At 37.2% G+C, this 23,616-nt stretch overlaps 1 protein-coding gene across 5 annotated transcripts in view; it reads left to right on the top strand.

Annotated features, from left to right (window-relative positions):
- ROBO1 (roundabout guidance receptor 1) overlaps nt 1-23,616 on the top strand; it is a 740,348-nt gene that overhangs the window by 638,203 nt on the left and 78,529 nt on the right. For all 5 annotated transcript variants that reach the window (XM_054202528.1, XM_054202509.1, XM_054202519.1 and 2 more), the window contains 3 exons: nt 15,339-15,459; nt 19,214-19,352; nt 20,613-20,740. In XM_054202528.1, coding sequence (XP_054058503.1) covers nt 15,339-15,459; nt 19,214-19,352; nt 20,613-20,740 — 388 coding nt within the window. The remainder of the gene's footprint in view (nt 1-15,338; nt 15,460-19,213; nt 19,353-20,612; nt 20,741-23,616) is intronic.

The following is a 23,616-nucleotide window of genomic DNA, read 5'->3' as shown; positions in this document are numbered from 1 at the left end:
ATAAGTTTAAGACAGAAAAAGCCCCACAAACTTTCCAGGGAAAATAATGCTGTTAAAATAGTAAAACTGGAGAAAGTGAAATGTTTTCATGGTGTATATCTTGAAATATTTGTAGTGCTACATGGAATATATTTAGTTTTGAAACTAGCCATAGAGATGTATGCTTAAGTAACTTTGCCTTCCCTCATCAAACATGAATTTTGGTTCCTTGAACAAAATTATTGTGACTCAGAATCTCTTAACTGTAAATTTGTGTATTTTGCATCATTGCTTTTCCAAGTGGCTATGCAATTCAGGGTGCCAAGGTCTGAAAGCAAAAGATGTTGATATGATGGCTTGGGCTTCCCTCCACCAGGGCCCACATTTCAGACTCTGCAGATCTTGCGCTTCCCATTCATCTGAAATAATTTGTGTCTTTGAACTCTGGTGTTCAGTTTGAGCATTTCTCTTGGACTAAGACCTGATGCAAATCAAGTAGGAAAAAAATTGCTTGTTCAGGGTAAAGTGTTGCCATAGAAGCTGCAGGTATCTGATTGAAGCTATTTTATGGTTCACGGTGGGTATTCCAGGCTCCAGGAATGAGTGGTTCTGCTCTCTGGCAGACATGTACACTGAATAGAATTAAAGATAAGCTGTTTTTACCTTGAGACTATACAGTCATTGCAACATGATTTTTAAAAGTGAGCTGCAAAACATTTTCCTACAGAGAAAATTATTGTACAGTAAAGGAAAGATTGCCTTGAGGGAGAAAGTCTGCAAGCTAAGCAAAGCAGATTGCTGGGCTGCTGCAATTCTTCCTGTGTGAATTTGGGCAAGCCATGAAGTTGTTCAGTACTTCTTATTCAGCATTTCAGGAGTCGTGGGGCTGAATTCATTCATACATGTAAAGCAGCCTGACACTATTGCAACAAAGCTGTGTTGTGCCACTTTGCCAAAGTGCAAAGTGTTATTACATCCTAAATCACAAATAGGCTCTTTTTTGTAGACAAAACAGGAGAGTAATATTCTCACTTACACACTGAGGCCATGCTCCACTCAAGGTGTTTGTGATTGTATAATACTTGCAGGATCTAGCCCAGCTACAAATATTTTAAAACTTTCTTTTATTTTAAAGAAAACATCTCTACCATTCAAGTTATATGCTGAAGTGTCAAAGTGGTTTTGAATTATTGTCCCTTGTATTCAAGGATCTCAAAAGTTTATTAATAAACTAAGAATGTCTTTGTAGTAAGTACTTTGCATAATTATAACTCTTGATAAATCTGCTTTCACAATGACTACAGTTAATATGTTTCATGAAAATACACTTTGCACATGTCCTGAACTCACAGTGTGAAATTCTGGCATTACCGAAATCAGTGTGAGAATTACCATTGTCTTCACAGAGACTAATATTTCACCCTTTCCAAGAAAGTCTATAGTATAATTTGTAGCAAGGGAGAAGGCCCTTTTTGAAGTGCTTCATGAGCTGACATTCTTCATCTTTTTGTTGCTGTTGTTGTTACTGCTTCACTTTTTGTTGTTATTGGCTTGTTTGTCATTAAGTTACTTTCCTTTTGCCAGCTGGAGTTTTATGGACATACTCCATATTCATTCGCATTTTGGCTCATTTTCTGCTAAGAAAATTTCCGTGTTATATGTCTTGCCAGTATCTTTTGTGTTTGTCATTTTAAATATCAGGAATTACCCAACTGGAGGTGACAGCTGTTACTCTACTTTTGTTATCCAAAATCAAAGGCTTTGGTGGTGTAAGACATCTATTATACATCTATTGCATCTTTTTCTTGAAGATAAGAAATGTAAATAGTTTTAATGGGTTTTCCAGTAGGAGGAGAAACCTTCATTTTAGCAGTCTGGAAATTTTAAGTAGGACATGGAGAAATAACTTTTAAAATTTGCAAAATTAAGCGTAGCTGGAGCAACCAGAGTAAATAAACCTGCAAGCCTGCTTTGATAGTTATTTCTGATTCAAAAATAGAAGGTAACCTTTGAAAATCTTTGCCTTTGGTATTTCAGCTGGTGGCGAACTCTGTTCTCCCTACATTAACCGTTTTAACAGAGGCCGTTTCTTCTACTGCTATGAATATAAAGTTCAAGAAAAAGGCAGTTCTTCATCTTTGTAACATATACGTCTCTCAGACTGCAGTGTCAGTTTTACTATGCTGCCCTGTCAATGAGTCTCAAATTCACCTTGAAGGATCACCCCCAGGGATGCCAGCTGAACCTTTGACCCTTCTGTTCTGACTATCACCAAGGTTAACGCATCATTACAGCTTGTGATGTTCGGGATACCTGTTCATTTGGAGCCTTTATCAACCTACGCTATTTCAGACAACTTAAACAGAAGCCCCAGTCTCTCATTGCTTTTTCATAGGAGTACGTTTTGATGATTTTTGAGAATGAATTATATTTCTTTCTAATTTTGAGATAAAATAGATGTGAAATTTTGAAACTTACGGCTTTAGCTCTGTTTTTCCTAAATTATTAATATAACAGCTATAGGGCTATAAGGAAAAATAAAAAGACTAGAAAACATTTTCTTTTTAAATTTGAAAGTGGGCAGATTCATACCTGAACTGTTGCTTACAGTGCTACACAGCTACACAGTAAAAAAAAAAATGTGGTGACAGACAAAAGGATATCATTAAGTATTGGCTTTGTGGGATAAGTTCTAGTTACTGACAGGTTAAGGACACTTGTTTGTTTGGGATTGTCTTACCAAGGTACCGTGTTGGATAATGAGCTGGTTATAATTAAAATGGGTTTCGGTTTGCTAACCCAGAAAATTATATTTGCAAATACTGTTCTCGTCTGTGGGACTGATATCTAGCCAAGGGAACTCTTTTATAAGAGAAGTCTGTTGACACAGATTTTCCAAATTTCTATTAAAATATTGTTTTAATATGTTGTACCCTATAAAAGTGCTCTTAGCAGAGTCCATTTATTTTTTTTTTCAAGATTGTCCTCTGATAAAACACATAGGCCGTTTGATTGGCCAGATCTACTTCTGGATACTGTTAATGGCCATCAGCTTTGTGTTCATGAAGTAAGAGAAGGAATAGATACCAAAATAGGTTTTATTCTCTCTCCTACAGTGTTTCAAATGCCTTCCACATGTTGTCATTGAATAATTGACACTGTCTAATGTTGAAAAGTTTTTTGATGTCAAGATGACCTATTTATTCAGGTGCAGTGGAGAATGCCAATGCAATTTTTGTTTCTGCTAATGGAGAATCCCAAGAAGCACATAGTCTGCTAGGTTTTACCTTTGTATTCTTACATCCTTTCCTCAAAATGCAGTTTTTAAAATAGCTCTACAGACATTACACGTAGGTCCCTATCTGCAGCCTTCAGACTACGTGCAAAGTTATTGTGTGTCCACTTTACTTTCAGTTGAGAGAGTTGAGATGTTAATGGACAGTATTGTATCCTTTTCTGTCCTCTCTATAAACACAATCTTTTAGGTAACAAGCCTTAAATCACTTCCTCCTTTCAGTTCGATTCATGTCATTTTCCTTCTCTTAAACTTGTCTGGAAACTTACAATAGTCAGTGTAACAGCTACACTAACTCCAGTTAGGTGCGATCCAATGGTTTTTCCCTTTGGAAGCGTTTGAACAGTAGTTGACAAAGCCACAAAAGAACTTTCTGAAAAGGAAAAGTATTGTTTATTTAACCACATGATAATGCAGAGAAAGAAATAACACTTCAAACCACTCTAATATCTACATGCCTAACTGACTAATTTAGCATTTAAAATTTTTTTCTGATGGAATCCCTTATGTATACCTTCTTCCAAATCCCCACTTAATGAGCTTCTGGTCTTCCACTCCTCAAGGAAGTGTGCATCTCATTAAATCCCTCTTTCTGCTTTGGTTTTCGCTACCTCTTACGTCTCAGGAACAGAGTTGCTGCCTTGGGCTACAAGTATGCCAGGCTCAGCAAAGTCCCCGTCCTCTGCTTCAAGGTGAATTTCTCCTGAGCGTTTGTTGAAAAGTTACCATTAGGATCATAAGCTTATACCTTTGTGGTATATTTCCGGGCAATCCCACTATGAAATTAGCTTGCTGTGTGAACAGAATGAGCCTAGATCAAAATCTGACACGTTATTAAAGGCAACTCTAAATACAGCAAATATGATATTTTAATATTCTATGCATAGAATGGCCTGCATATCAGATTGTTCTTTGCACGGATGTTTGAAAGTGTTAGGAATAATATCTATAGTACAGCATTTATTCTTTAGTTCTTACAGGTATTGAACAAAAGTTTGGATGTAATAGGATTTTCCCGAGTTTCTGTATTCAGAAATTTAAGAATATATAAGCATTTTTCTGAAATATAGTAGAAATATTCATATTATATTCTACCGAAAATTTCTTGACAAACTTTAGGTCTGGGGAAAACATGTAGCATTCATTGTAATGCACTGAAAGTGGGTATAATCAAAGGACAAAACTTTTTAAGATTTTATGACACTTTTGTCAAATGTGTAATAGCACATGGAATTAGTTTAAAAGTGAAGAGAATCATCAGAATATTTTTTCCCTCCAAACCAAACATTGTCTAAAATTATGACTTTTTCTGTTCATTTTCACTAGAGTTTGCCTTTTTTTTTCTTAAAAAAAATCAACAATAAGTCTGTCTTAGAAAAAGTCTGTATGAAGTACATGAAGCATAACCCCTAACAGTATAATGCAAAGTAAAATGCATAGTTGATGAAGTCTCAGTTCAGATGACTATTTTGGTTTTGTGCTTATCATACTTGAGGGTATTTAGAACTTTTTCCCTTGATTTCTGTATGTTTGTTCAGGGATTGAAAACCACATTACTAGTCTCCATTAAAACTTAATTTGCAAGGGTAGTAAGTATAATTTCTTTACCTTTTGGGGGTGTGAATAAGTGTAACCAGTGGATCTATGTTGGAACAAACATGTCCTCTATGATAAATGATTGTGAACTTTACTGTTAACAAAATTTTCAGTAAGATTATACCTTGGTGCAGACGTCAGGGTATGGATGTGGCCTACTGAAATTTGTTTAGGTATTGCAGTAGTGGTTGATCCTGTTAATGTTTGTGTTGGAAAAGGAGGCAAGAAAATTAAGGAAGCTTATTGATAAGGTCTTTTGTTTGCATAGATACTATCAAGACAGTCCTTTAAATACTGTCTTCCATGCCTGTTCGCATACATCAACTTTCCCTACCATTCTTTAGTGTGTGTTTTTGCATTCATTTTCCTTACCTTTCCTTCAGGTGCATCGGCATGGGAAGGAAGTCAGCAAAGGAAAAATTTGCAGTAATGTGAACAACACAGAGAAATGCCAGTCATAAATATTTTTCTATAAATATTTTTATGTATTTGGGGCACTAACTGAAGTCATAGAGTGTTTCAGGGATGGTGAGTTCAGACCTTGGTGGGACTTCAGCTGAGGGCAGCTCTTACTTGTCCCATTTGTAAATGGTCCGTGATCGGTCAGGATGGCTCTCAGTATATTGTGTGCCATGGGCTACAGGCAACACCTTTTGGTAATCTGCATTCAGGACCAGATTTTGAAAGTGGAATTGCAAACTCGACTACCTAGACATGTCAATATGTCCATCTGATAGTCATACGCATTGACTGCCCCGTACCTTACCCAAGGTCAAGGGCTCCTAACTTTTGCCATCTACTTTTGAAAAATTTGGCCAGAACCTTAGGTAAATTAGTCTTTTAAATGCAAAAATGTATCTTCTTTTCTGTTTGTCATACTAAGTAGCTGGCAAAGAAATAGTAACGTCTTTAAAAGTTAAGTGTTTACTTCAGATTGAACACTTGGGTTTGTATCTGCTCTGGAAGCATAGTGTGGCTGTTCCTGTGTTTTTAGGGAGGAAGGTTTGCTGTGGGAATACAATTGCAGTTTTTAACTTCCTGTCGCTGTCATAAAAAGGTAATTCATACCAAAGGAGCTGAAATCTGATCAGCTGACACTTTTAGTTTTATGTAAAGATCACTTCCTGTTACTGCTCGCAAAGAAGACATCAGAGCTTCTTATTTATGTTAGGATAGTATTAGTTTGAAAAAAGACATGCACACAGCCACAAGAAAAACTGGGAAAGATGAAAGTGCTGAGTAATTTCAATTCCTCTGCCATTTTTACAAGCCCATTCCACCAACAGCAAACTGCCACAAACAGGAGACGCTGATTTCCATACAGAACTTGGCCAGCTAGATTGTAGTTTGCTTTGTAAATACAAATGGAAGAAGTTGAGCAGCTGATATTTCCAGTGTCCAGGACAGTTTCTCCCCACTCCCATCCACCTTTTTTCTCCATCTTTTCTAATGGTGCAGCTTACAATACGCTTTCAACAATAACCAAAATTCTGCCAGGAGCTTAAACCCACCACGGCATCTGAGAGGAATAGCAAGAAACTGCTGCAAAGGAAGCAATTATCCCAGCAGGGCTCCAGAGCTCCCCTGAATAGCTCAGGCAGCCCCCAGCGGTGAGCAGACAAGGCAAGGGGAGAGGCACCATTCTTCAGGCTTCAGTCGCTTCATTCTCCTTGGCTATTCGCACTGTAACCGCTTCCATTGACACGCTGAGCAATATGCAGTTTGCTGCTCGGAAGGCAAGGGCTGAGTGGGAAGAGCAGAACTGGTAGGCAACCTGTGCCTCCTGACACTGGAGCCGAATTTCTCAGTGGCGAGTCTAGTAGTAGCCCACAAACAACAACTCTTGGAGAGTATCATAATTAACGGGTGGTGATGGTAAACTTGTGAGCAATGATCCCAGTACATATAGAGAATGGGAACAATGTATGCTTTGTTCTGCCTGATTGCAACCTGTGCTGGCTTATTTTAAGAGTAACAGAAACTCCCAGGATCTCCTGGCTTCACTGTTCATTGCTAAAGATCAGCTTATATTGTATAGTTCCCTGGTGGCAACAGAGGGCTGAACATTTGTGAACAGACTGAGATCTGCAGGTCACTCACTGATCGTGGAGTCTCTCCAGAGGATCTCAAGTTGAGCACAAAAATGAGAATAATGACGCAGGGCTGCTGTGTGGGCTGCGGAGTTGGAGTATTTGATCTTTTCCTCTCTGTGCATACATTCTCCTCCTTGTTCTTTGTAAGTTTAAATTTTAGCATCTTTCAAGCAGGGACCTTGTCTGTGGCTGTAAAGTCTATTCCGGTGGCTTTTCAGTATTCCTTCAATAGAAATTAAATTTAGAGTCAGATTTGCTTGTGGTTGCCTGTGACTGCTGGTTTTTGCCTCAGTCCTGTAGCACAGAGCTTGTGCGCAGACCACAAAAAATACAAGGAAATCTGTGATTTATGATTTGCACGTGCTGCAGTCGCAAGAGCTGCCATGATCGCCGATGGAAGAGTGAAGTGTGGCAGATTAGTATATGACTTTTGTGTTTAACTATTCATGAAGAATGAACGAAGTGGTGCATGTGTTCCTTTTTTTGAAAGTGTTAAACAAATGATGTGAAAGGTTTAATGTTTTCACAACTCTATGTCCAGCATAGTCTTAGTATAAAAGTTAGAGTTCTACTAAGCTTTGACTCAGAGATAAATACATTAAAAACTTAACCCAGATTTATGGGCTTTTTTTGAGGCATGGTCTCATTTCTATGAGATCTTGGTCATAAGTCAGAGAATCAGCAGGCTTTTGGTATTTATGTTAGAAAACATTTCATTTTTTTCAAGGGTACGTTTTGCGAAATATTTGTGTATCTGTAGTACTTAGTTGGTAGTGCCAGCACTTCTTTGGAAGTAAACCTGATTGTGAAATTTCAAAAGAAAATGTTTTGAATGGGAAGTCAAATCTGTTTCAAAATTTAAAACTGTCAAAATACTAACTTGGAAATATATGAAAGAATCCACTGCATTCTTGTCACCTGTGACAAATTTTATTTGCTTGTTTGGTTCTCACTTTGTATCTGATACCATAAAGGGTTCAGGTTTACCGCCAGAGGAAGACAGAAATTCCTTCTTCCCTTGGGAAGCTGCTGTGCCAGCCCCAGGGAGGAAAGCTTCCACAGGCAATCAAGTGCAGGAAGTACAACGGTCTTGAGAAGGATCTGGGAGTCTGTAATTCCCATCCCCTTCAGTGAGGAGCAATGGACAGCCAGTCTCAAAGGGGATGTGCCTTCTCCTTGAGGCAAGTGGGAGTCTGAGCCAAATCTGCTGCATCTCAGAAGGTTACTGAATGATTGAAGCCAAAGCTGAAAATAATGACCTGCTGCACGCAGAGACCTGTGCCAAGAGAAAAATTTTGAAAAAATCCTTCTTATTTCTATTCTTTCTTCTGAGACGGTGATGATTTTGTTGTTGTTATTTCACAATTGTACTTTGAAGTCTAGGAGAATCTTGGTTTTGCATGTTAAAGGCCTTTCAATTTCTTGTGGGAGGCAACCTATCATAGAAGGCAACCTATGAACGTCTACTTCAGAGCTTTTGATGACTTGAGTCCTATCAGAACAGTTCCCTTTAGAAGACCCTTTTTGAGGACCTTGAAAAATTCTATATTTTGTCATGATGGCAGTGAGAGATCTGCACCCTGAGAAATGTCTTTCATCAGATTACAAATCTTAGTGAAGTTTTATCTACCCGTGCTTCTAACCTTTGAAGTTGAAACTTAGGACTCTGCTGTTGTAGACTCACAGTCTGCTCAGCTCCTCTTTCCTTAGGAGAAAGTAGGAAATTTCCTATCAACAAAATACACCCCATGGTGTCGAGTTGTCTTAAATCCATGTTGTTGTCCTGCCAACATTAACTCCAGGCTTAGAAAAGTAAGACAACATTGGTCAATACCTGCAATGACAGTTACAAACTGAAATCCCCTTGAAATCAGCAGCAGAGTCCATACCCCTCCAAAATGGCATGGTGGTGGTACTCGTCATCCCCCCAGTGCAGTCTGCAGGGTTTAGGCCAACTCTGCAGAGCACGAAGTACGGTCTGGTCACGTAAATGGGCCCGTGTAAAAGGGCTGGTCTGAAACCACCCTTGGCTTCATGCTTGGTGACTTTTTGACGCAGCCCCGCAGAGTGGTCTTGCGTCTGCCTTTTGTAGTGTAGGCACTCTCAGTGGCTAAAATCCTCCATAGATTTGAGCTATGTTGTTTCTTTTATGGTTACCAGGTAGAAATTTTTTATATGTTTTAAAATTTGTGGTTTGTTAGGGTTATTTTTACATATTACATTTGTGATACTTTAGGTAACATAATTAAAAACTGAGAGATTTTTGTGTGGCAAATTAACCCCAGCTGGTCTGGGATTTTATCCTTGGAAGTGTCTAAATAACACAGTGGTGGTGATGCTTAAAAGAAAATTCCTGTGTAACAGATACTTCAAATCATCTGACTTGCTTCAGGGGAGAGAAATGAAGACATACCAGACACTGAGTTCAGTTCAAGTTCACTTTTATTTCTGATTTCAATCACTGATTGCAGTGAAAGCTATATTTGCACCGGTGCATCCAGGGGAGATTTATACATGAGGTTAAATTTACAGTTTTACAGAAATATTGTAGTTGTCATTACATACACGTTGTTCCCATGTTGGATTTCTTTGGGTGTTGCAGAAAGGTTGGTTAGTTCCATATATTTTTTACTGACCCATAGAACGTACTTATGTTTGTGCATTAGTTAAGTTTAGTGTGTTTTCTGTACTCAGTAAATAGCATTGTGAATTGAGCAGACTTAAGGCCATGAAGGTAGTTGTAACATGCTTTTGTTGTAGGAGGAATTTAATCTTGGTTTAATATAAGGAAGGAAGTATTAGATAGTAAATGTTTTGTTCTGTAGCTGTGAAAACGTTTCAGGAAAGTATTTTACTGGTTCAAATATTTTCATATAAACATAGCTGTCTGTTCAGAAATTAGTTCTGATTAATGTGAGCCAGTACAGCCTATTTTGAATTAAATCTTCCTTTGTGATTAACAAAAACCAAATGTTACAGTTTTAAACTTCTGAAAATCATATATGCTGAGGTATGTTTTTTTTTTTCCTTTTCTGAAGTTGATTTATGACATTCTGCATATATGTTGGCTGTTTCCACGATCTTGTTAGTTGTGTGAAGTATCAAACACATATGGTAATTCTGATATTTGCTGTCTGGTGATAATGCCAAGGGCTGAATAACCCTCAGCTGCCTCTGAAGTCACCAAGCAATTCAGGACACAGATAACCCTTAAGCCTTTGTAGATACCAATCTTCTTGTAGATACAGCCATTAATAATGAGGGCATAAAAGAGGGGAAGGCAGTCTCATGGGCGGATTTGAATCTGATTCTGACTCTAATGTATCCTGGCCGGATTGGCAGCGGTGCCAGAAGCAGCAGCTTGAATCTATTGTGATTTTATCTACCTTAAATGCTCTTTCTTTTTAAGTAAAGCTATCTTCCTATGCGTTTTGCACCAGTCTTTATAGACTCTACCTTCAGGCCTGTCATCGTTGCAAGACAGTTTTGTTGGTGTGTATGGTAGGGGGGAACAATAGACTTGCGCTTTGTCATGACAGTTCTACGGCACAGGAAGACCACTTGAAAGTATATTTTAAACTTCTTTCAAATAGAATTTTTTGTGTGTTTGATCTGGAGGAGGCAGCGCATACCTTCCTGGGGTCCCAGAGAATGGAACTGAAAGCAGGACAGACTCCCCTGTCTCAACTTTGAAGTTGAACAAGAACAAACTTTATCATTGTTGAATACCTATTCCAGACATGTTTTGATGTCTAGGGTCTGATATTTAAGCATGCTGTAATAGGTAGGGAAGAATACATGGCATTCACAAGGTTTGGAACAAGATACACATTTTTAAATAAAAAAATTAAGAGAGGTATTCATTTATACTTTTCTTTACCCAACTTCATTAAAACTGCAAAGTTGTCTTCTATCGCTGACATTCCATGCCTTGCAGTCTATGCTGCGGTAAGTCATAATATGGATATAATAATTTGTTTTGGGATGCTAGACTACATGAAAGGAAATGAGCAAACTCTGTGTTTCCTATCTAGGAAATAAAAATTACGTTTTACTTGTATCTATCATTGGTGACATTACTCATTACAATTGCCTGTACTTGCCCTGTTCTTTAACTGTTTATTTTCATTTCTAATTAAATGGTACACTTTTAAAGCAAAGACCATGTCTGACAGGTTAATATTGCATGCCCATCACATTTCATTTAAATAAAATGTGATATTATGTATGCTGTACTGTAAAAGACTGAAATATGTGAAATTTGTGATATTACATACGCAGAAATCCTGGCTATACAAACAGAGGTCAGTATTTGCCTCTGCTGTCTAAATTTCATTTTCTTATGTATTTAAGTTTGCTTTAGAATTGTTTTGCAGCAAAGCAAAATGTAATTTATTAAATAGAATGAGACTAAGAGCTGAAAGAATGTTAAAAAGAGTGCCAGTCACCTTTATATTTGGACTTCCCAAGCATTTCTCTCATGGCTTTGCTCTTTCTTATATTTCATAGCACATTTCTGTGAAAAGTAAATTAATCACCCACATATATAAAAATATTTCTTAACACAGACAGATGGGTATGGATTTACACATACAGAAATTTACACACACACACACACACGACACTCATAGGTATATAAAATATGGTCTTAGAATAAGTATGTATATGTGTACAGCTATACTGAATACTTGGTGGTATGTTGTAGAACCCTTGGGTAAGTTTTTATGGATTTGATTTATTGGCTGACCGAGTTGATTCATTAGTTGTATATGATTTTTTTCTGCTGGGTGGCCATAATTTACAATTCTGGGCCTAGTTAACTCTGTGGGTGCCTAGAGTTTTCTGTATGAACATCTCCAACTGTTGTTTAAAGAAATAAATGAAGTGGACTTGCTTGAATGAACAACTTACTCATGAGGAGCAAAATGTGGTCAGGCAGGCAGGTCATAGAAAATAGCTTTCAATAAGTCTTTGTAAGTCACCGTGCTATCATATATTCTCTTAACGTACATGCAACAATCCATACACGTTACAGGCAACTGAAGATCATCTGTGAACCGCTGTTCACAATCTTTTTCTCTCATCAGCATTCAGTGCTATTCTTGTATTCTCTGCTTGCACCGCCCTGATAAATTTGCTGGTAGGCATGGAACAGAACAAAATCCTGAAGAGGCGTGAAAAGTCAAAAAGTGCCTTGGCATCATTTCTGTATAAATGAAACACGATACTTACTTCCATCTTTTCAAAATTGGACTTAAAGCTTTGGCAGTTAGCAAAGCAGTTCTTTTCCCATGATATGCAGTATCTACCAGAGTAGTGTAGTAAAACTGTTTGCTATATCCTATTTACTAGAAAGAAAGGACTTCTCTTTGTATTCAGTATGGTAACAACTCTTCTGGAGGTTTGGGATGAAATGCTACACTGCCTGTCGCTTTTTCAAACCATTATGTCATTTGCTACTGTAAAGTCCAGCTGGTGTATTCTGGGACAGGGGCACGAATACGAGAAGAGCCAAAGCACTCAAATTAAAATGCCTTGATTAACTGTTAAGTATCCACAGACTATGAATAGTTCTAATTTGGAGGATTTCCGATAGTGCCGCCAAAGGTGATTTGGCTCTTTACTGCTCTAAATACTGGATATGAACTTATAGTACTGAACTTACTGGTTTTGAACTTAGTAAGACAAAAAAATGTAGCAGTGATTCTTTGTGTTCCTACAAAAATTCACATGCATGTATTCCATTGTGTGCTTGTGTTACTCAAAGCCACTGGTCTACAGTCCATAGATATTTTTAGGATTTCCTATTGAGAGAAAAAGTGGCAAAGTTTGCACATAGAGAACATAAATTCGTCGTAGCTACAAATTTGATTTGCAGTGTCTTGTTAATAGATAGAAGGAGTTGATCAGTCCTAGTGAGATGGTGGGTACCTAGTTGATAAAATTTAATGGAAAACTTGGGTAGTGATCCAACAGCGGAAGTATGCTTTCTTCTAGCCATCTGTGAATGCTGTAGTTACAGACATATATAATTCCACATGCACTTGTGGTACTTTTCATTGTAACTGTGTAATTCATCACAATTTATTGTGGCATAGCCATCATTGTAGCTAAAGTTCTAAACCCTTCTGTTTTAAGGAAAACAAACAAGCAAACAAACAAAAAAGATCAACAAAGGAAAACCCCTAGGAAAAATAAACAAAATGCATTCAGAATTCCATCTTGGAAGCACAGCTTCCAAGTAGGCATGTCACGACTTGGAAAGTCTGCCTCAGCATCCGTGAGGAAATGTTTCCTCTGCTTCTCCTTCCTTATATAAACCTCAAATAACTAGGAAGAAAAGCAGCTTTCAATGATCTTTTAGTTGTTCAGATGTTTCTGTTTTATTGCTTTTCTCCATCTATGCTTTGAAGAGAGTCTTGTGGTGATTCCTAGAAGAACTTCCTAGGAGAGCACTTGCTGGAGGTTACAATTTGTGCAAAATGCACGGTTGTGCCATATTGCAGGGGGTTTGACCGGGATTTTCTTAAGTGCTAAAATCACAGAGAAGTACAAATGCTACTGAACGTCAGTAGGACTTCAGCTCTTAAGACACGTTAAAATCACCACTTTCAGTTCACATGGGTTTGAAATCATCAGTTGAGTTGGTATGTTCTTGTGATATGTAAATACATTTCTTTGTTAAATCCAGTGCCTTCAATATTCATACACATGAAAAGTGTGTGTATACATATATATGTGTGTATCTGGTTATACAAATGCCCCAAAATACATGTGGAAATCTTTTAAAAATTGCTTTTTTAAAAAATCCTTTGCATAGATTAATTGGAAATAAATAGGTTTTTGTGATTTACGGAAACGTAAAACAGGAATGAATATAGATAGACTACTAGTTATATTTTACATTTTCTTCTCATGCTTACCGGTTTAGGCAGTCAACAATCTAAAAATGCACACAGATTCTTCAAAAATGTGTATTTGCAGGTCACCTTTGTTTTTTCATTCTTCATGCCTCAAATCCCCATTGAAATTTCAGCATTACTAGATTTCTGGATGATAAAGGACATATCTTTTCTGTTCTCAAACAATGAGTGCCAAAGGCAACAGAATGAAATTTGTATGCAACACTATCTATGTTACATGTGCACGTTCATTTATCTCAATAACTGACTGTCATCTTTATGTGCGTACATCTTACAATGATAATAAGAGCCCAATGCTGCTCAAGATGTCAAATTTTCGGGGATAGATTTCTAGCTGCAGGCAACTTGAGCAAAATACCTCATATTGAGAACACTCTCCTCCTTGTCACTGACCACATTAGACCCTTTCATGTAGCTTCATATGTGACTTTTATTTATTGTGTACTTCCACCCGTGCCTTGAACTGCAGTGATTTTCATATGTGATTGGACTCACAAGCATATGTTAACTTAAAAATGTAATTAATGTAATTAATTAACTATTTTGTATATTAAAGTAAACTTGGTACGTATTCAGTTGCCTACACAAATTTTGCTGCATTTGGTGAACTTTGAAACTTGTGCAACCATTTTTTCAATCAAGTGGGAGAATAAATACTTTTAAATGGAGATCAGATATTTTCATATACATTTAATACATATTTTTATATAAAATAATAAGATTTGGAATCACAAAGGGGAAGTATGTTTTCTAATTTGGGGGTTATTTGGATTCCATTATCTTCCAAAAACTGAATTCAGAATTAAGAGCAGAAAGTTATTCATTTCCCAGTAAGGATTTAATTGCTTCTGCCCAACTGCTTATCAGCCTTTAAAATTACTTATTTATAGGTGAAGAACTAAAAAATATTAAATTTACTTCGCTTCCTTAAGAAATGAAACCAAAACAAACACAGGATTCATGAATAATAACGAGCATGGACAACAGTAGAATAACATACATGTATTTCTTGTCAAGAAAATGTAATTGCAGCACTTGATGTGAAAATGGGATTTGTGTCTAGTGCTAGTTTTTACTCTCCACTTGATTATATCAAACTGCAGTAGTACACAGTAGACCAGTCTCTCTGGTCAACAAGTATCAAACAGGCTGTTGAACAGCCAGGGTTACATTACGCAGAATGAAGAAAAGAGTAATAGGAGTCCAAATCTGAGAGATTTTAAAATACCAATGTAAAACTAAGATGCAAGGGTTTTGCGTAAGAGAAGGAAATTAGGTTAATAGTAATATTATTATTTTTTTTCACTTTTTTTCACTTTTCTGTATGATTTGGAAAATCACCGGTAGCTTGTTTTGTTTCATTATCTGTAACAAAACTTTTGCAAGTTAATAAATATTATTAAATTGCTAATTCATATTAAAGTATTTTTTATTATCCTTGATTTGTCCTAGATCAGAGGAGGAAAGCTTATGATCACATACACAAGAAAGAATGATGCTGGCAAATACGTTTGTGTTGGAACAAATATGGTTGGAGAACGTGAAAGTGAAGTTGCGGAGCTCACTGTTTTAGGTAAGAATTCCTCCGTTAAGACTATGTTAATGAAAATGTCCAACTTTCATTTTTCCTACTAAGTGTTTTATTAAGGATCATTCGCAACTATTTCCTTTCCAGTGTTTATGTTGAAAATGTTTTTGTCATAGCTGTGTTATAGCAAATGGGTGGCAGTTAATGGCTTTGCAATCCACCTTGGTCTGTTTTTTTTTTTTTTTCTATTGGAAGACACTTTCTTGCTTAGTTCTTGAACCGAACATTATACCAGTGTCCACTGACTGAATTAGTATTGTAAAATAACAGCCAAACAAAAAATCACTAAGAAGCAGAGGCTTAATTTTTTCCTTTCGTTGAAGAAAATCAGAATTATTTTAAATTTCTATTCTAAATAACTATCCTTTCATTTATAGTTGTATCTACTGAGTGTTGTAAAGATACAATAGGTCTACTGTTCAAGTGATCCTAATGATAGTGCCTCTGAGCATCAAAAAAGACGTCTTCATTTAAGATAACGGAGCTTAGCTGAAAATTGCATTTTTTGTTGCTATTGCAGAAAAGAAGCTGTAACTCCAAGAGCAATCTTAGAATAACTTCAGCATGGGAGAATTGCCTTATGATCACTGTAGCTGTAGCTTTGGTAGTTTTCACTCAAAATGTGTCCCATGTTACTTTAAAGTAGGGGAGGCTTGAGATAACTTAATTGTTTCTGCAGAAGGAATAGATATTGTATCGTCACAGGATGAGAATATCCAAGCCATGGTTCATAACAGCCAGGTTTCTGTCACTGTGCTGCTACAGTAGTCCTGGCTCTTGGTTTAGGGTTTTTACGTTTTTTTGTTGTTGTTGTTGTTGTCGTTTAATTCAGGTTTGAGATCTGTCTTGTGAGTCTTAGGCGCTTTTGTCTGTCTTCACTACTTTTTAGTTAGGACTCGGGCAACTTGAAGTCCTGTTCAGAGCTTTATTTGAAGGAGGGGTTTCTGTAATAAAATGAGATAGTATGCCATCTTAAAGTTGCTGAAACTGAATATCCAGCAAGATAGTGTGGAACTTTTTAGAAGCTAAGGAAGGCTTCCTATGAAGCCTTATATTTTTGGCTTTTTTAAATTTATAGACATCTTTGAAGCACTTTGGGAGGAAGTTTATTGCTGAATGGTCTTTCAGAACTTCCAAGCAAAATCTAGAATTGAAAGAAGGTCATAGTTACATGACTAAAGACCTGGCACTGGCCTCCTAATTAATTGCACCACTTAATTGCTAATTACTAGTCTACTACTAAATAGGGAATCACAGTATGGACTGTTAAGTAATCCAGGCTGGAAAATAGTACTCTTGCTGAACACCTGTAGGAGGGATGCATTGCAGAGAGAGATCTGTCTTTCCCTTTTTCTTCATCTCGTTTTCCCTTCAAACACATTTCTTATTTTCAGCCAGTGGAAACCAGTGAGGTTTGCTTTTCAAACAGGACAGTAAAGCTTTGAATGTCTTATCAGTCTGTGTCTAGAAATCTTTAATACACCTTATTCTTTCAACTCGGGCCTTAGATATGCATAAAAAAACATGAGAAACATGCTGACTTCATATATTAAAATACTTCAACATAAATCTTCTGTTTATGGCTTTTGGTTATTTAAAAGTTGAACTTTTGCTTTTAGGTCTTTGCTTTAGATCAGAGGGAGGACTGCATGCCAGAAACTGTAATATTAGAAAGTTTCAAAATGATCCTTGATAAGCTTTCTTTGTATTTACCAAATAATTGTGTGACAAAGATAGATACTGAAATCAGTTCTGATTTTCCTTATCCGTTTGTGCGTTTGAATGAGAGTGTTATGAATGGGCAGACAAAAGCTCTCAGACTATTACTCTTCCTTTAGGAAACTGATCTGGAGAACAATGTGCCTCTTGTGGATTTTGCTGTTGTGCAGCAGTCCTGGGCTTACCAGATCCATCCTTTTTCTCTTGCATAATTAAGTTGAATATTCTTCCCCAAACTATTCTTACTCTGCAGTTTAATCCAGAATGTTCTTGTCTTGCATTCAGATTGTGTTTTTACTGCACCTACGCGAAAGGAGCTGGGGCAGGGGGGAATGTCTATATTTGTATTTTTTTTTTAATTCACAGCTAGATTCATGTCTGTAGATCTCTGTTTTATTTCTCACTTCTTGTATGTGAAACCAGGCTAGAACTGACAGTTTAAAGATCAACCTGCTATTTCATTTAACATTATTTGCCTAGATTGCAAGCAAAAGTAAGTGTTCTACAACAGAAGTGTCCAGCTGGTCTGGACATGCTCGAAAATAAAGAAAGCTCTTTTTATAGGCTTTTGTTCAGTTCACATTTCCACTCCAGTCCTTTTTGAACCATTCACTAAGGTTTTGTAATACTGAATCTCTATATCTTTATCTGCAAAGTCAAAGTGATAGTCGGAACCACCTTTTTCAAACAGATGTGAGACACAAAAATGTAGGATTGTCTCCTTATCCTTCTGTCTGGTGCTTTTGTACTGCTATGAGAAATTTGTGATGTATTTTTGGATGTTCACACTTCCTGCTTGTGCCAACGGCTTCAGACTCTTCCAGGTCCAGGGAGATGATATTTGTATCTTTAACAAATACAAGTCAAAACACGCAACTGCCTTCTCAAGTCCCTCAGAGCTTCCACAGGTTTATAGGCAAAAAGGTCATCTGCCTTAGGCAAAGCAACCTGCCAAGCACTCTCCTGTTAAACCTTCCCTGTTCTTTTATGGACATCCTATTGTCATCTGGTGCTGCCTTTCTAGGTGGGTAATCCTTCCTGGAGCATCCCAGGAACTGTTAAAAACGCTTTTCTTCCTTGTGCATGTGCAAACCTCATTGCGCTCCACCCTGGCGTGGAACTACGAAACTGCGAATAGCCCAGCACCATAAAGTTTTGAACCCTGTTACAGGGAGAAAAGTGTTTGATCTGTTTCTTGAAATTTCCAGCTAGTAGCTGGGTTGCCAGAATAGCACAGCCTGTACCAAGATCCTGTTTTGTTTCAGAAAGCCTGAGAAAAAGTATGCAGCAATTAATCTGACTCTGATGAGCGAGGTCTTGGATCCATGTCCTACCAATGTAAGTCAGGGATAACAGCAATTTTTATGAACAAAAATTATAGAGAGGCCATTGTGGGGTTTTTTTGGCTTGTTTTATTTTGTGTGTGCTAGTGAAAGAAGATGTTGTCTTTCTAATGTAGCACTGGAAATGATTGCATCAAACACTAGCTGCTGCTGACACCCACAAGCAACCTCATAGAGCTACTGTACTGGGCCTTACTGAGCCTTCAAGTTTAGAGGCACCATTGAGTCAAAACCTCCAGTGAGACAATGTTTGGTTTGTGCCTTCCGTCTTTTTGAAGCAGTACAGACGATAAGTGGTTGTTTGTCTAGGTCCTGTTTGTCTAGGTCCTTGCAGCAGGCCTGCTTCTACCTCAGGATCGATGTGTATTTAGATTTTCTGTGTAATTTGTGTTTTCCTTTAGATATATTATCTGTGACGATGATACATAAGAGGTAAGGAAATCTGAGCCACTGTTGAGAGTGTCTGCCTCCTGTGCTGAGGTTCACAGTGCTGGCCACCTGCAGGGCTACGGATCTTCTGCTTGGGGCTGGGAGCGAGAGGAGCGGTGGCAGAGGCACCTCCACCAGATTCATAACCCTGCTCCCCTTGCTCTAACAGTCACAGTTCTGGGAAAATTGCATTTCAGGCATAGAACTGCTGGACTAAACCCTTTTTTTTTAATTTCCTTTCCTTTTAGAGAGACCATCTTTTGTGAAGAGACCAAGTAATTTGGCTGTAACTGTGGATGACAGTGCGGAGTTTAAGTGTGAGGCAAGAGGTGACCCAGTCCCTACAGTAAGATGGAGGAAAGATGATGGAGAATTACCAAAAGCAAGGTGCAGTACATGGAGTTACCTTTCTAATGACATCTAGCTTGGTATATGGTGGAGCCATTCAACATTTGACAGATAGTATTTCTTTTCCTTGAATGGAGAAGGTCTGACTTGATCTAATAAAACATTTCTAATTACCACTGAGCTCTATTTGATGTTATATTGAAAGTTAAGAACGGCTTGTTCTCAAGCTTTTGTTGTGACAACACGACAAATACAACAAAAAATAACTAAGTTCAGTCAGTAATATCTGATACAGATTAATTCTTTACCTGAAGTCTTTTGTAAATACTAAAAGTCGTGGAGAATGTATAATAGTAAATTAGATTACAACATCAAGAAATATATATTGGAATTGTATCTGATATAAAAAGCAGTCTGGTAATGTAGAAAGCTGCCTTGGTTATACATGTTTTTGTTGCTAAGTGTCCAATTAACTTTCTTTTTCTGTCATTGCTTGAAATCAGGACAAAAAGTAAAACACCTTATTAATTCTGAGATTGACAGATAGATACACAGATGGATGGATAGATTGTTTATTGATTTACTTTGAATTCCCAATTATCAGTTAAAAACCTGCTTGGGGAGGGGATTAAAAGAAGAAACCCTCTAACAGTTGGCTGCAACCATCCAAATCCAGCTTCTTGTTAATCTAGTCCATAGCTTTAATAAAAGCTGTAGCATTTTTGAGAGAAAAATCTGCTTCCCAGAAAGAGAAACACGTTGGCAGTGTTATACAAAGATGAGAAAAAAGGTGATGAAAGGACAGGAAATGGTAAAAGGATACATTCTTCTTAAAATTTATTGAATAAATTGTGATTTATATTGACTTTCAATTGAAAATTCTGATTTTCTTGAGAACAATATTTTCTTTCTGACCATATTAAAAAAATGTATTCAGATGGAAAAATTATAGGAAGAATAACAACTATTATTACAGTTACTCGTTAAAAGAGTTCTAACAATTAAAACGCTCTGCATTAGAGCTTCATGATTGTATTATGCCAGTGAAATTCTACTGACGTCAGTAAAACTGGTTCATGCTGCAAATGAAACCAGAATAAGGTTTTCAAATATTTAGATATATTTTTCTTTTAAAACTATTTTTACATTATCAGTTTATAAGCATTTATACATATTTTTTATTTCTAAGGGCAATGTAGGAATAAAAATAATTGAAAGCAAACCATATTTTAACCTTTACAGAAATTGTACAAAGTTCTATTATTCATATTGATTGTTTATTACTATGTATATTTAAAGATACGAAATCCGTGATGATCATACCTTGAAAATTCGTAAAGTAATGGCAGGAGACATGGGCTCGTATACTTGTGTTGCAGAAAATATGGTTGGAAAAGCTGAAGCATCAGCAACTCTAACAGTTCAAGGTAAGAATGTTTCTTTGTGTAGTACTCCAATCTAGAATAAAGTTGATTTTTTTTGCATAACAACTTTATAAAGTTGCTAAACAAACACTAGTTGAGTCTCTGCACAACTCTTAGAGTTGTGACTTATGCATGAACTCTATGCTGTGTTGTAAAAAAAATGCGAAAATATAAATTTGAATTGAGTTGTATTCTTAAGAAATTTAAACATTTCACATGTAATATTTTTTGTAAGCAGCCTTTATGGTACTGGGATGGGGAACTGAACATGTTTTGAATTTCAGTGTGATCAGAATCATGTCACTTACAATCTTTGTATCTGAAACCCTAGCAGAAAGAAAACCAGTGTTACCAAACTAGATTGTTTTAGCTTGAAAAGAAAGAGTTGTAAGTTCAAGTATCTGCCAAATTTTTTCAATTAAATATAGTAAAGAAGCAGTGAATGATAAATCCGTTTGTGTATCTTTTAATATACTAACCCAGACCACTGGAATTCCTGTTGCTTTTTCATTATAAAAGCGTATCGTAGCACTACTGTTTCTTTGTAAGATAAAAATTCAGTGGAACTCAGTGAACTAATATGTATAAAAATCCTTCATTGCCTTTATATACACAATCCAGATGTTCACTACTCAGATAATCCCTCTCTTCCTTTCCTGGCTAGCAGACAGGCGATGATGTCATCCTGATGCTTTTTTCTAAGCACTGATGGTCCTTCTGTCCTTTTCTCTGTTCAGTGGGAATTAGTCATTATGGAGTTCTGGGGAAATATAGGCTTAAAAGTATTTTATTTGGTAACAGGCCTCTATTTTGACACATTTACTCTAACAGGAAAGGTCTTGTCCTTAACCTGCTCTCCTTTTTCCACCAGAAACATTTGGTGTCCCTGACATCTGTAGTGGTTAGGAAAATAGGAATTCTTTTGTTGAAGCTCTCATAAAACCAAGAATTTTAAGGTGTTCTGTTTTGTTAGTCACCGTGATGTTAATACATCAAAACTGATACCTTACGTTTGCAAAATAACCAGCTCTTATGGTCAGTGTTTTAGAATAAAAGATTAACACATCAACAGCAAGCACAGTTTATTCAAAAGAAAAAGACTGAATTATTTTTTAAATGGCAATTTGTTCTGAAGATCACGTCTTATATCAACTGTAATCTTGTAAAATATTAGTGTTAAGAAAATTTGCTTTATGACTTGTTGAGCAGTTACATTTCTGGAAATAAACTATTGGTAGCCCTAATCCTTTGTAGTCCTATTAAAAATAATAGGCAAACACATTCCTGTAATCCCATTTAGGTAAACGGTACTACTTAATTATAAAATGACATAAGTATGTAGATGTTAGAGTGAGATCTTTTGAATTTGGATAATAAAATACTACTTTTAAGGAATATGATTATAACCTAAGTCTTGATTCATCAAGATTGTTATGGTTTTTTTTAAGTACTCGTATTACACAGTAGGTATTTACATTGTAACAGCTTTGCTCTGCAGATACTGTTATGGGATAATTTGATTCCCAGTGTGAATGGATTACCTCCTGAGCCATTTGTCTGTGCTAATGTCTTTGTAGAAGGGATTGATGTGAGAAACTGTAACATGTAAGGCCAACTTGTAGTTGGTAATGTAGTAAATCATGATCAAAATTCATTTATTAGAGTAGCCGGGAGACCTAGTTTTATGGGAAGAAAAAAAAAAAAAGACTCCTCTAGAAACTATGTATTTTCCATTCAGATTTTTTCACATTTTTCCTTCTTTTTCCTCCTTCTCCTCTTCTTCCCTCCTCTTCTCTCCTCTCCTCTTCCCTTGTTTAAAAAAATTTTTTTTTTTTTTTTAAAGGGTCAGCTTTTTGGCTATGCTGTATCTAGAGAGGTAGATTTGATCTTCTTGTTTCAGTGCTAAGATGGCATTGATCTGACTGTTCATGGACACAGAGCTCCTTGAGGAGAATATTTTTTTTTTCATATGAGTAGTATTTTTTCCGGGTGAATTAAGAAATGGAAATGACAAGTCTTCTCTGCACATTTGGTAATTGTCACATGATCTGTTTACTGTAGGATTTAATAAATGTGTGCTATGCCAAATAGAGTTATCTTGGTTACGTATTTGTAAACAGAGGGCTGTGCTGCAAAGCATGGCCTCAGAAGTTACAGCTGCCACCGTGCAGACTTCAGCAAAGGAGAAAGAGGGGGCTTTGCTAGATTTCGGGTTTGTCTGGGTTTTGGATTTGTTTTATTTTTTTGTGGGGTTTTGTTTTGGGTTGTTTGCCCCTCAGTATCTCAGCACCAGGCTGTGCCAGACTGTACGCCAAAGAAAGAATATGAGAGTCGTGAATGGTAACCCCAGAAGATGCAAGTCCGTGTTAGGAACAGGGCAGTCGTCATCTGTCAGGTGTCTGTAGAGTGGGTCTGCTGCACTGAACGAAACATGGCACACAGCAGAAAGGGCTGTAAGCGGGGCTCTTTGGGACGCTGCTCCGGTCTTCGGGTTGGTAGCACTTCAAAGAAGAGGACATACCCTCTTCTATACTCGTCATTTTTCAGGCCTCAAGCACTGTGATTGACCTGTGTATGTTCTACATCCTCCAGGGTTATCTAGGGTATTAAAAGGGGGAGCGTGCAACAGCAGGGCTAATTGAGATACCTAGGTGTCAGGGATGTGTTGATGAAACGCGGCAAATAGCTAACCTGGCGTGTCAGCAGAGAGCTGCCCTGGACCTGGTGGTATTATTGCCTGCAGGTCAGCTCTGATCCTGCTTGATCTAGCAGAGGTTGGAGTGCACAGTGCATGCCCTGCAGTGCTCCCTGCCTCAGGAAAACTGCACAGCGCTGCCTCTGAGCTCAGTGAATGGGCCGCATCTGCGACTGTGGACTAG

This window comes from Rissa tridactyla, chromosome 1, assembly GCF_028500815.1.
Source record: "Rissa tridactyla isolate bRisTri1 chromosome 1, bRisTri1.patW.cur.20221130, whole genome shotgun sequence".
NCBI classification, from domain to species: Eukaryota; Metazoa; Chordata; class Aves; order Charadriiformes; family Laridae; genus Rissa; species Rissa tridactyla.
The sequence above is the reverse complement of the archived record's forward strand: the minus strand, read 5'-3'. Positions and strand labels throughout refer to the sequence as shown.